Source organism: Aethalodelphis obliquidens, unplaced genomic scaffold (genome assembly GCF_003676395.1).
Source record: "Aethalodelphis obliquidens isolate GAN/ISIS:26980383/991018 unplaced genomic scaffold, ASM367639v1 scaffold7, whole genome shotgun sequence".
Classification (NCBI taxonomy): domain Eukaryota; kingdom Metazoa; phylum Chordata; class Mammalia; order Artiodactyla; family Delphinidae; genus Aethalodelphis; species Aethalodelphis obliquidens.
Window position 1 is genome coordinate 4,224,593 of NW_020837951.1, and position 14,075 is coordinate 4,238,667.

A 14,075-nucleotide genomic window follows, 5' to 3' on the forward strand; every position below is an offset into this window, starting at 1 on the left:
TCTCCTTTCCATCCTCAGTTATTCCACTACAGTTCTCACCCTCTAAGGAATCCCAGATTTAATGATTGACAAAGGCTGAAGCCCAGAGAGGTTAGGAGTTTAGAGACCTAGCTTTTGAGTGAAACTGAGGTGTAGACTCAAATCTGACCCAAAATCCATGCTTTTTCGACTGTATCACTTGTGTTAGGAAAGGAAATCTTGGAATGTTTTTACTGTCTAAAGAGAGAATTGACTAAAATGGGAAGAACCACAGAATAAAAAGAAGAAAAGTGCAAAACAATTTATTGTGATCAGCTTTATAAGAATCACAAGTAAAAATATAGTTGTCGTAGTTGTAGGTGGACTGAGGCCTGTAGACACTCATCAGTAGCTCTTTCCAGTAGTGAAAGTGGTTCTTAGATTAAGGGTCATTTTGGGGTCTTGCCTGATCATCACCAAAGCTTCTGTCTGACAAAGGTCAGCAGATTCAAACAGATGCCTTCCACTCTCTTGCTCTCCTGTGCCTTCACAGGAAGAACCACTCGTTCTCACTAATGTCTTTTGTATAGATTGCCCACCTAAAAGATTTCAATGAAGACCAAAAGAAAGCAATAGAAACTGCATATGCCATGGTGAGACACTCCCCAGCAGTAGCCAAGATCTGTCTGATTCATGGACCACCCGGGACAGGAAAATCGAAAACCATTGTGGGCCTCCTGTACCGCCTGCTGACAGAGGTAGAGTGTGCGCGAGGGCATCTGTGCCCTTAATTGAGTATGTTGTTTTACTTTAACTAACGTGTAAATAAGTACTAAAGTGCGTTTTTTCCCTTCACTTTTGTGTATCTTTTTGATACTGTGTGGAACTATATCAGATAAAGCAGTAGCAGAGGTAGAGAAGATTATAAGAAATAAAAGGAACAGAAAATGTTATCTTGTGTGAAACTAATGCTAAGGGCTAGAATGGTGGTCTTCGGGCTTCATTATAGGTCACAGCTAATCCCAGGAGACCATCTTGAATGTATTTCTGGGCTACATTTTGAACACTGAATAAAATAAGTGGATAGTAAGGTAAGGCTCAGAGAAGTTACGATAAAATTTTATGCCAGAGTAATTTTTGGGGGGGGCGGGGCATGCCACGCGGCATGCGGGATCTTAGTTCCCCGACCAGGGATCGAACCTGGGCCCTTGGCAGTAAGAGCACCGCATCCTAACCACTTGTTTGCCAGGGAATTCCCTGCCAGAGTAATTTTTTAACATCAATGTAAGATGTAGGTGCTTTTATTTACTTTTAACTATTTATTAGGGGAACTTTCAAATATATGTGGCAGTAGAGAAGAACTATAACGCTGCATAATAGAGCTCATCAGTATTTTTTGTTTGTTTGTTTGTTTGTTTGGTACAAATTGTCGAACCAGAGGAGGGGACTTTCAGATGAGAACTCCAATGCCAAAATCAAACAAAACCGTGTCCTTGTGTGTGCGCCTTCCAATGCAGCTGTTGATGAACTTATGAAAAAAATTATCCTTCAATTCAAAGGGAAGTGTAAAGACAAGAAGAATCCTTTGGGTATGATACTTATGTGGGCTTTTAATTTGTTTTCAATGTTTAGTGTGGGTAACCTTGAATGACAAAGAGCAAGCCAGTTCTGGTAATTTTTTCTACTTGAGGCTGTGGCCTATGTGTACTTACTGGTTTGTTTAATGAATGTTTTGGAGCATTTATTCTGTGCCAGGCCCTGTGCTATGTACTGAGGTTTCAACAGTGAAACCCTCAAAGAGACAGGAAGTGGATGGATCAGTGGGCTGTAAAGGTAGAAGCTCTATAATAGGAGTAAAATGTGGGTAGTTTGAAACACCTTAGAGCAGCCCTTGATTCAGTTGTGTAAGGGTTCGGGAAGACTTTTAGAGAAAATGATATCTAAGATGAAACTTGGAAGAGCAATGAGGCCGTGAAGTGGGGAGAGGACTCTCATGGAACTTACTGTAAATAAAAAGGACCAGAAGCCAGAGAACCATGGATGGTTCAGTATAGCTAGAATATAACGAGCTCCACCAAGGCAAGGGCTTTTAAAACTGTGTTCACTGTAGTAACCCCAGTGCCTGGAACAGTGCCTGGCACTCAGTTGGGACTTAGTAGATGTTTAGTGATGCAAAAGCTAGAGCAGTCATCACTTATGGTTACCGAGTGCTCAGTATGTGTCAGTACTCTCAGAGTAATCCTCTGAGCCACGCAGTAAATAACCTATCTACATTTTATAGGTGGAGAAGCTGAAGAGTTGAGATATAAAGTATGCCACAGGGATAAGTCTTTTCAGCACAGTTGACAGATTGAAGAGCATTGCCACCGAGGATTCGGGATGCTTGAGCGAATGTGTGAAGTCATTTCTGTGCACTTAATCTTAACACCTGCTCTCACACCAGCCATCCTGAGTGGCGTGGTTGTGGCTCTGGGTCGGGCTGCTCTTCTAAGCACATGTATCTTGTCTTCCCTAACCAAATTTTATTTTCCTTGAGGTTACCTGGCAGTGACCTAAATCAGTTAAGATTCAGTTGGGCTGCAAATAATAGACACTCCAAGTACAGTGGCTTAACTATGATAGAAGTTTATTTCCTTCTTACTCAGAAGCCCAGAGATGGACAGTTGAGGGATGATACTGGCCTGATGACTCTGCTTCCGAGTCTTCAGAGACCTAGGGTCTTTCTACCTTGTTGCTCCACTACGTGTGACCCCCCCCACCCCTTAGTTCACCTCATGGTCAGAAATGGCTGCTCCAGCACCAGTAGTCACATCTAGCAAGTGCAAGGAAAAGGGGACAGATATACTAGCCGTGCTTTAAGAAAAGTTCTGAGACGCTGCCAGTAGCACCTCTGCTTATTTCCTTTTGGCCAGAACTTAGTCCCATGGCCACACCAGCTGCAAGAGCAGCTGGGATGTGTCGTCTTTATTCGGAGGGATCACACATGTGTTTCCTTTATTGCATATGTATTAGCTACATGTAGAATTCATTTGCTTTTAAAACTTAAAATGCATTGTCAACTGCAGCTTTTCTACTCCCCATTATGTTTGTGAGAACTGTGACCTTATGTCTCGCTGTATATGGATGCGGTCATTCATGTCAGCGGCTATAGGGCATTTCATCATATGAGTGCACGGTTTATTCGTTATCCATTGATAGCAGTGTAAGTTCTCTTCCTTTTTTTTTTTTTTTGTTATTTCAAACTTTATTCCTGTACTTGTGCCTGTTTCTCCAGTGCAGGATGAAAACGTTTACTGCAGTGACTGAGTTGTATTGTGTTGTGCTGTACAGCAGCTGAAGGGAGCACACTGGAGTACTGTGTCCTTACTCAACGTCTCCTGAGTATTCATACAGGCTGCTAGGGCAGTGCTTTCACACTGTGGCTTGTGACTAGTTTAGTGGATTGTGAAATCAGTTTAGGGAGATCAGAACCAGCATACTTAAACAAGATAAGATAGAATAGAAGAGAACAGAAAAGATTAGAGTGTAGGTAGTGAGGGGTAAGTGTTGTTTTGTGAAACCTGTTTTATTGGTGAGGTATGAGTGTACTGGCTTTCAGTGTGAAGTGTACCTCATACTATAGATCACGGTCAAAAGAGTTTTATAAAAACACTGGTCTAGTGTATATATACCTAGAAATGAAAATGCTGGGTTGAAGGATTTGTGCAGCCTCTAGATGGGGCCCGGTTCTGCTCCAAAGTGGTTGTATCAAATTATACAACCGAGAACAGTTCCCGCGCGGTTTTCACTTTCCTTTCCCTGAGGGAGGGTTAATAAGCACTTTTTCAGGTGTGGGTTGACAACACAAGAAGGCTGGGACGAAGGTGGCACAAGTGTCGTGTCTAGGTTGGATTTTTAAATTTTTTTGTTAGAGAGAAAATGAAGTCTCTTGTCAGTAAAGACAGCTTTTTTCTTCTTTTGCAGTACTTTTCATTTTTGCTTCTTTTCACTATGTCCAGTGGTCCTGGGTGTCCTTTAAGGAAATACCTTGGACATCTCACCATTAAGTGTGATGTTTGTTTCTGGGGTTTGGTATATACCCTTTTATCAGGTTAAAAAGTCCCCGTCTAATTAGAGTTTTTTTAATGAATGGGTGTTGAATTTTATTGCATGCAGTTTTTTTTTCATTCATATCCGCCCTCCCCCCAACCGCACAGCAATGGAAGCACAGAGTCCTAACCAGGGAATTCCGCTTTTCTTTTATTTCTTTCTTTCTTTCTTTTTTTTCTTTTTGGCCGTACCCCGAGGCTTAAGGGATCTTAGTTCCCCGACCAGGGTTTGAACCCAGGCCCACGGCAGTGAAAGTGCCGAGTCCCAACCACTGGACTGCCAGGGAATTCCCTACAATGCTTTTCTAATGTGAAAATATCTTTGATTCCTAGAATAAGGTCAGCTTGGTTGTGTACTATTATTTTTTAACACATTGCTGGATTGTTATTGATTTTTTTTTTTTTTTTTTTTTTTTGCGGTACACGGGCCTCTCACTGTTGTGGCCTCTCCCGTTGCAGAGCACAGGCTCCGGACGCGCAGGCTCAGCGGCCATGGCTCACGGGCCCAGCCGCTCAGCGGCATGTGGGATCTTCCCGGACCGGGGCACGAACCTGTGTCCCCTGCATTGGCAGGTGGACTCTCAACCACTGCGCCACCGGGGAAGCCCTGCTATTGATTTTTTTAAATGAGGCCAGCCTGTAATTTTTCTTTGTCATATCTTTGGTTTTAGTATTGAAGTTATACAGACTTTAAAAATGAAGTTATACAGACATTTATTTGGAATGTTTCATATAAGACAGAGAATTACCTGTTACTTGAAGGTTAATTTGTTTTTAGTGTTGTTTTTGGGGGGGACTTCTTGTTTGTTTGTTTTTTGTCTGTTTTTTGACAGATGGATAAGTTTCTGTCTGCTGAATGTCTTTAATTGTTGGTTTATTCAAGTTTTCTACATTTGAGTGAGTTTTGCTAATTCATATTATTCAAGAAAAATTTCCACTTCACCTTAGGTTTTCAAATATATTGGTATAACATTGTTCACTGTATTCTCATTTTAAAAACCTCAACTGTATTTTGGTTGGGTCACCTTTGTCATTCTCTGTATTATGTATTTAGACTCTTAAGTCCACATGTGGCATGGGCCTATAGTTGGAAAGTCCTAGAAGAGAGTTTGTTTTTCTCCCAGCTAAGCCCAGGCCAAGATAGATTCATGTCTTTTTCATCCCTCCACCTCTTCCATGCCCTCTTGCTTTCTAGTGGGCTTTAAAATCCAAGCCCCCATTATAAAATTTCGATATGTTGATTGGAATGGTAGTTTTGCTGATGTAGATATTTGTCAGACTCCGTAGAACTAAGGATTTTTAAATCTCTGCATTTTATTGTATGTAAATTAAAAAACAAACACCTAAGCACCTAGAGAGTGACCAGCCCGCAGCCTGTTCCCTCCAGGGAAGCCACAGCAGCTCAGGGGCTTTCACCTCTGGTTTTCACCTTTCTCTTTGTTTTTGGCCCCTAGGAATTTCTCTTACATCCTTCTGAGCTCACCCTGCATTTTAAAGGATGTCTGTTTTAATTTCTGGAGCATTTTTAGGTGCTTATAGTGGGTATAAATCTCATCCACCTTTCTGGTAGAAACACAGGTTAGCAATTTTGAAACCTTCAAGTAAATGTTGGTCAGAGAAGATGGCTTCAAATTTTAGAAGAATGAGCTGAACTAGGAACAAAAATATGTGTAGACAGCTGTATAATGAGCTCATTTATTCATTGAACATATGTTTATTGTACTTACGTGCCAGCTGCTGTTCTAGGCAGTGACCAAAACACAACCTGGTTCTTATGGGACCTGGATTCAGTGGAAGGAGTTAGCAAACAAGTGTGTGATGTGTCAGATTGGGATAAGTGCTAATAAACGCTGCATGATTGCTACAGTTTAGTTCAGTGAAGCAGTGGGAGATTTTTAGATTAAATAATACCTGAAATGTGCTAACCTAAAATTAAAATGTGGTTAATAAACCAGTTAAATGATGCTGACAGTTTTTGGAATTACCATATTCCAGAGTTTCCAGCTTCTTGTGTCCCTTAGATCCTGGAGTGGCATTGTGATGTGGAGCAGTTTCAAAACCTTGGTTCTCAGTATCCTGCAGAAAGCATATGATGGTCGCGTAAGATTCTGTTTGGGGAATTCAGACATGTATTAATAGATAAAAGTCTTCATCTTCGAAATATCCTATGGTCAAGAAATTTGTTTTATTTTCACTCGCCATTTCCCAAATACATTTTACCATGGAGTGATGTATAGAACGTAGTTTGAGAAGCATTCGTGTAGTAGAATCTCAGCTCTGCAGTGTACTGTTGATGCAACCTCAGTAGCTTTTATTAGGTGGAAATAAGTCCTTGCCTTGTAGGATTCTTATGAAGCAAATCTAAAAGAATGTGTGTGGGACCTCTAGTGCAGTTCCAGGTATTTGGTTGATTAATAGTTCATGTTAGCTCCTTTTGCTGACTGTTAATATATTTGCTTAGAAATAGTTATTATGTACAGAAATTGACAGTGTTCTTATTAATCTCTAAGTGTGACTTTTATCAACAGGAAACTGTGGAGATATAAATTTACTACGTCTAGGTCCAGAAAAGTCTATTAATGCTGAGGTCCTAAAATTCAGTTTGGACAGCCAAGTTAACCACAGAATGAGTAAGTACTGAATAAAGGTATATATTAATTGATTTCTGTTTCTTTTTGTATGGTAGAAAATGGCGTGGGCATTAAAGGTAATTTGGAGACCCTAGAAGTAGTCTAGTTTTGGAAGCTAGTTTTTCTTCTCATTGTGTATGCATATGTATATATTTGTTACAATGAGCAGTTGTTTATCTTTTATTTTATTTATTTATTTTTTTAAAGAAAAAGAATTACCTTCTCATATTCAGGAGATGCATAGAAGAAAGGAATTTCTAGATCATCAACTAGATGAACTTTCCCGCCAGCGTGCTTTATGCCGAGGTGGAAGGGAACTACAGGTATCTAAACATTTCTTGATCAGTGTTTTTTAATAGCTCGTAGATAAACTAGTTGGTGAGTATTTGATGCAATTCTTTCATTGTGGAATAGCATAATTAGTGTATAAAAATGTACACAGGGCTTCCCTGGTGGCGCAGTGGTTGAGAGTCCACCTGCCGATGCAGGGGACACGGGTTCATGCCCCGGTCCGGGAAGATCCCACATGCCGCGGAGCGGCTGGGCCCGTGAGCCATGGCCGCTGAGCCTGCGCGTCCGGAGCCTGTGCTCTGCAACGGGAGAGGCCACAACAGTGAGAGGCCCGCGTACTGCACACACACACACACACACACACACACACACACACACACACACACAAAATGTACACAGAAATGGTATGCCTTACATTAGGGGTTAAACTTTTTTTAAAAGAACAAGATAGTAAATATTTTAGACTTTGCAGGCCATGTGGAGTCTGTTTTAGCCACTGAACGCCACTGTTAATGGCATGAAGGCAGAGTAGGTAACACATAAGTGATGCCCCAAGGGTTGGCCTGCTTAAGCAGAAAGAGCGTACCTGCAGTACCCTGAACAGAACTGAATCATACACAGTATTAAGAATTTATTGGACTTCCCTGGTGGTCCAGTGGTTAAGAATCTGTACTTAACACTGAAGGGAGCTCAGATTCGATCCCTGCTCAGGGAACTAGGGATCCCTCATGCCGCACAGTGTGGCCACAAAAAAAAAAGAATTTATCAAATTAACACCTACTAATTGAAACACGGGGTGCTGGTTGTTGGGTTGCTTTATAATGAGCTGATGTTTAAAAACAGACCACAAGAGAAATCGAAATCCAAATAGAGAAGTTTATTTTCACAGGTCTTGAAGAAGGTATAAGGCATGCCTTGTGGGGCGTGACAGGCAGGTCAAGGGAGAGTGCAGACAGAGAGAGGCAGGCCCTGGCGCACATGTCATTATCAGAGTCCGTGGGTGGAGTACTTTGGGGTTCCCAGGCTAGGACTGGATTGGCCAATTTTAACCGAAAGAGCAGGGTTTTGGTAAGTTGCTTGGAGGGTCTTATCTAAAGGGCATATAAGGGGAAGGCACTGGATAGCAGGGGAGACTGTTGATCACAAGAGCTTATGTTGGCTGGTGGGCTGGTGACTCCACAGGCTGCCGTCTAGGGCGTGCGTGTGTGTGAAGGGGCCTAGAGTTAGTTTGGGGTCTCTGCAGGCTGCTTGGCCAAACAAAATGGATGCCAGGGCAGCAGTACCATGGAGTAGCTTAGCTAAACTCTGACACACAGCAATACAGGAAGACTGGTATAGAGAAAACACACTGGGTGAATCAGTTTTTCATTGGTAAAGTACTGGCTCACCCTTTTGAAATGTGAGGCAGTCCATTGGAAAGCATTTTAAAATGCTTAATTTAATTTTAATGATGGCATTCTGATTTTTTCCAGAGGCAAGAATTAGATGAAAAAATTGCCAGAGTTTCAAAAGAAAGGCAGGAGCTTGCTTCTAAAGTTAAAGAGGTAAGTAGTTCACCTGTAGCATTTTCCTGGTATTACTTTTTCTTTTTTTTAACTTATGAAATAGTTCAGACAACCTGTGGTCTTTTCTCAATTACATTTAAAAATTTGGGGGAATTCCCTGGCTGTCCAGTGGTTAGGACTCTGTGCTTCCATTGCAGGGGGTGTGGGTGTGATCCCTGGTCAGGGAACTAGATCCCGTGTGCTGCAACTAAGAGCCCACATGCCACAACTAAAAGATCCCTCATGCTGCAACTAAAGATCCCACACGCTGCAGGGAAGATCCCACATGCCACAACTAAGACCCAGCGTAGCCAAATAAATAAATAAATATTTGAAAATACAGGAAAAAAAAATTACATGTCTGAATTCAGGTAGAGTGACAGTGGCTGGGATGTGGCCCAAGAAATACAAGCACCTTTTTTCTCAGTTTTTGGCTGAAAGCATATACTCTTTTTACTTGTTTTTGATCACAAAAATCCTTCTATAATATGTATAACTTTTCTCAGTATTCTTTGGATATAAAAATATCAACTAACATTTAGATTGGTCAAAGCTAGGATGAGCCAGGTGTGTACCCCGTCACCAGAATGCAGCCCTTAATGAAATGAATTGGGGCTCAGGGAAAGAGACCGGTTACTCAACCGGTAAAAGAGACCATTACTCAACCGGTAATGGTATTTGTATTTTTGAGCTGAGGTTTTTCTCTTGAATGTATTATTGACCTTCTCTGTGTGGCTAAATAAGTATAATTGAACTTAATGCATATTTCCACTAGCAGTTTGTTTATTAAAAATTATGTGGAAAGCTTTTTATTGTAACTTTAAGCTGAGCCCAAAATTAATCTTCCCACGTTTAAGGATGAATTCCATGTTTACCAGTATTATGGTTTTTGCCACTGATCACGTTGTTCTGTGAGCCATAAAATTAATTGTACTTGGCAGTTTTACTCATTAGATGGCTGAGAGGAGACGTATGTGACAGTTAACATGTGAGCACCAGAAGGCCACAGTCACCAGCCTCTTCTCACACACACGCCGTGGCATCCATGGTTGAATCTATCATATGTTCAGGGATGATTCACGACAGCTTTTTCCAGAGGGGAAATAGGCTAACTGAATCTCTTATGAGAGTACTAGTTTATTAATTTGAACACTGAATGATATGCGTTGTGAGGTGTCATTCATACTGTCAGTCTCCATCACAGTTTATTCCATTATAGTCTGGACCAAGGTTGTAGGATTCTACTGTGGAAGTAGAATGCTTGTCAGTTTCACAGGCGTTTTTGTTGGTACTAGCCCTTATAAAAGAGAGAACAATATTATGTACTTAAAAACTAACAGAAAAGGGTATGTTCAGGCTTAGTTCTGATCCTGGTTTTACTCAGATAATTGCTTCACAATCCTGGTTTTACTCAGATAATTGCTTCACAACTCAGTAGAATTACTTAATCTTTGCTTATTCTGATACCTTCCCTCATACATCAGACTGTAAGAATTGTAATCCACTTCGTCCAAATTAAACCCTGAATACATTTTTCTTAATGTGCTTATTAAATCATGTTCTGAGATTAGACTCCACTGCAAAGTGTTCTTTCTGGTGGCTTCTGATTATCTTGAATGTTTTTGCTGTTTTCTAGGTTTGAGGTTCCTACCTTTTACTAGACATTATTCTGCCACATAATAAGTGTAGTTAGGAATTTATATACAACTGAATGTTGATTAACTTTTATTCTCTTAGGTTCAAGGACGCCCACAAAAGACACAGAACACCATCATCTTAGAGTCCCACATCATCTGCTGCACACTGAGCACGAGTGGTGGTTTGCTGCTCGAGGCTGCTTTCCGTGGGCAAGGGGGTGTCCCCTTTAGTTGCGTCATTGTTGATGAGGTCAGTAAGCAGTCGGCCATACAGCTTTGCCTAGGAGTAAGGAGTAAGTCTTAGATGAAGAGTGGCTGCCGAGATGTTGACAAAGTGGTCTTTGCATCTGATTTTGACCTGCCATTACGTGTGTATTCTCTTATGTTGAAATATGCTGCTAGTGACCCACCACGATGAAAATTGCTTTTTCAGTAGTGGGACTGTAGTCTTAGGGATTCCTGATTGTTCTTCATAAAATCCCTCCTAAGGATTGTTGTAGCTCCTGCTTGGGATATCTCTGGTTACCTTTTGAAGCATTTTTAATATAACTCTGGACAGCTCTGAGCCACCATATTTTCAGCTAATATCTTTATTCCTACTTCATTCATTGAGCAAACATTTATTGGGTACCTGCTATTTGCCAGGATGTAGAGCCAGAAGACAAAAGAGATGGAAAACGAGGTACAGAGAACCCATCCAGGAGATCCAAGATCCAGTATTCACCAAAACGAAGGAATAGAAAAGATGGAAGTGATGAAATAATTGAAGAAAATGCCATTGAATTGAAAAGAAGCTTGAGTCTTGCAACTGAAGCAGCCTACTGAGGAAGAAGGAAGAGAGTGGGATGGGGGTGGGACACACAGACACGCAGTCTCCTCAGGCATGTGCCCAGCAGGGACAAAGAAGACAAACCGGGGACGTGACATGGCCCTTCTAGCTTATGGCTGCTTCCCAAGTGGTAGTGGCACCTGAGTGGTGGCTGACTTCAAAACGTGTGTGGGGTTTTTTCCCCCCCTTCGGCGTTTAGAATGTTTTTGTTGTTTTGTTTTCTAACCAAAGAAAGTTCTTATTTTTGATCTTTGGTGCAGAAGGAGAAAGTGTATGTTTCTGAATGGTTAGGACTCTTATGAATTGGATAGACTGTATATAGAAAAATAAATAATAGAGATAATTCTGATTATGTCTCCATTCTGTACTCTTACCAAGGCCGGACAGTCTTGTGAAGTTGAAACTCTTACTCCGCTCATCCATCGTTGCAACAAGCTCATCCTCGTAGGAGATCCTAAGCAGCTCCCGCCCACAGTCATTTCTGTGGTACGTTTTTTCACATTCGTGTTGCTTTAAAGTGGAAGGGGCTTGTTTGGGGTTTTTTTGTTTTGGGCGGTGGGGCAGTCTTTCTTGGATCATCATCTCTTATTTGCAGGGAAAAACAGGGAATGGCTGAGAAAAGAGAACCACTGTTGAGAGCCTTCATAGTAAAGGTCTCCGGAAATGTTCCTCTTTTCATAATGTGCTTATGCGTATGTGACAGGAGCAGTGTGAGTATCACAGACCAGAAGTTGAGGAGGAGGATGTCCCATGTGCAGTGAGCTGTTCCTTTGGGAAAGGCAGTGTGCAGCTGTTCTAAGGGCTGTATCTGATTTATTTTAGTAACATAAACACCAAAACAATAATAAAATAAAAACTTTAAAAGCAAGGAAAAGAATCCAACCTCCTGATGTATATTTAAATATGTGCAAATTTGAGGAAAACAGTATCAAGAGAAATTATTCTTACAGTAACGTTTTCAATTTTAGGATTCTGTATCCTATAGTGCAGGAAAATGCCAGTGTCCCTCACATCCTCTGAAAGGGAAGGTGGTGAAAGGAAAGAGGTTGTGGGCTGTGCTTGTGGGAAGATGAGCACCAAAGTTGTGGTCCCCTTCACTTTGCTTCTTAAATCTCACTAAAGATAGCTCCTAGAAATGCACAGCAGAATCAGGATTCAGATGTTTTGAGTAATCTTCATAGGTCTAGATGATGGTTTTGAAATTTAATGAAATTTGAGCATTTTACTGATACATAGATTATTTGTACAAATAGAGAGTAGTGGCTGCATAAACAGTCCCAGAGAACAGACCATTTTCACAGCATTTCTGTTACGTTATGGAAAGAAAGCAAGTTGTTTTTGTTACTACTGTTCTTTGACTTTGGAATCATCAAAATGATAGTGCAGTTCTTTGACGTCTGAACACTCGTGCGTGACTGTTCAAGGGAGTAGCCTAGGAGCGCCCGCGTCCCTGAGTGAAAACCTCGTCCATAGGGCAGAGCTGCTGCAGGGGGCTCTGCCTGTGGACAACTAGGAGGAGCCAGCTGTGCCCTGCATTCTTTGAATAATGCGGTATTTCAGAAACCTACTCATTTAACTTCCTGAAGGGCCTTAGCCTGTGGTTAGTGAAAAGGGTTGTCGATAGGCCTCAACTTTACTGTCTACTTTGGTGATTGATTAAAAACAGCAGAAGTGAGAAAAATCCATTTGGACTTTTATTGTTGCAAAAATAAATAGAGGCTTATTGAGAAAATTTCAGAAAATAATTACAAAGTTAATTTTCTCTACATGCCTTTCTAATCCTGGGGGTAATTACTATGAACAGTTTAGTGAGTATTTGAACTGTTTGTGGGCATGTGCGTGTTGACTTTTTTTTCAGTCTGTGTTCATTGAGTGCCAGGCTAATTCAGGCACTGTTTTTAAGTTCTGGTGTCATGACAGTGATGAAAACAGACAAAAATCCCTGCCCTCATGAAGCTGACATTCTAGAGGGTAACAGACAGTAAATAAGTTACTAAATTCAGAATGTCAGATGGTTATAGGGAATGTATAAATTTGTGTATATGTATGTAGGTTTTGACCTTGTTTAAAGGTGGCAGAATCAGTCTCTACCAAATTACCTTTTTTCCAGTCAGTAAATAGATCAGGAATATATGTTCATGTCAAAACATTAAAATCTCCATCATTTTGTAGGATGGACTAGTTTTTTTTCTGGAAGTAGTTGTGTTACCTCATATAAACCATTTTCTTTTTCCCCAGAGTGAAGTAAATGAGGTTTTTTTTAGCTATAACTTGAATAGATAAACTTTGGGGGGGTATAGATGAAATTGCCAAGTGTCTACTAAAAATATTCTCTTTAATTATACAAACCTATTTAATATCACATATACAAATAATCACATATATGAATAATACAAATAAGAAGTAATGCCTATTTTCTCCACTCTGATAGTTTGTGAAACAGGTTTATTGAAACTTTGCACATACATTTTCAATGCTCATATTGTCAACATCACTTACAAAGATTGCATCATCTTAGTGGGTTTTCCAGAGCACATTTTTTGCTTCTAGATTATTTAAGATATAATACTTTTTGAATCTTGATATGATGCTACCATTGAAAAGTATATCCCAAGGCACGACCGTGATAACATTAAGACAGTTTTCTTCGTTTGTCAATTAAGTCACTGTATTTCAGATCACAGGTTTGTAACCCTTTCTTGGATTTATGAAATCACCTTAGTTGCCTGTCTCCTCCACTAGAATGCAAGTTCTGTGACACTTGATCTTATTCACTGTAGACTCTCAGCACCCCAAGTTTTAGCTGCTGAGTATATGATGGATGGATGAAGAAATTGGTCTTTCAGAGGCTTATTTACAATGACATTCATTATTTCTAGTTGTGAGAGCATAGCCCAGAAATAATTGTTAAAATCTGTGTTACAGTTCTTTGCTGCTTTTATCATCGATTCTTTCAGGTGACCCCTGTTAGCACCAAAATAGCGACAGTTGTGGTCATTCACAAGATCACATCTCGTTCATAAGCAGTATGTGGGTTTTCTAAATAAGGAGAAAATACCTTAACTTTTGTAGTCAAGCTGCATGGCTTTTCTAGGGCT

The 14,075-nt window shown here is 40.6% G+C and overlaps 1 protein-coding gene across 3 annotated transcripts in view; it reads left to right on the forward strand.

Moving 5' to 3' along the window:
* SETX (senataxin) overlaps positions 1 to 14,075 on the forward strand; it is a 79,176-nt gene that overhangs the window by 52,203 nt on the left and 12,898 nt on the right. For all 3 annotated transcript variants that reach the window (XM_027104459.1, XM_027104460.1, XM_027104461.1), the window contains 7 exons: positions 549 to 716; positions 1,397 to 1,547; positions 6,575 to 6,676; positions 6,884 to 6,999; positions 8,440 to 8,511; positions 10,249 to 10,398; positions 11,356 to 11,463. In XM_027104459.1, the coding sequence (XP_026960260.1) occupies positions 549 to 716; positions 1,397 to 1,547; positions 6,575 to 6,676; positions 6,884 to 6,999; positions 8,440 to 8,511; positions 10,249 to 10,398; positions 11,356 to 11,463 (867 nt within the window). The remainder of the gene's footprint in view (positions 1 to 548; positions 717 to 1,396; positions 1,548 to 6,574; positions 6,677 to 6,883; positions 7,000 to 8,439; positions 8,512 to 10,248; positions 10,399 to 11,355; positions 11,464 to 14,075) is intronic.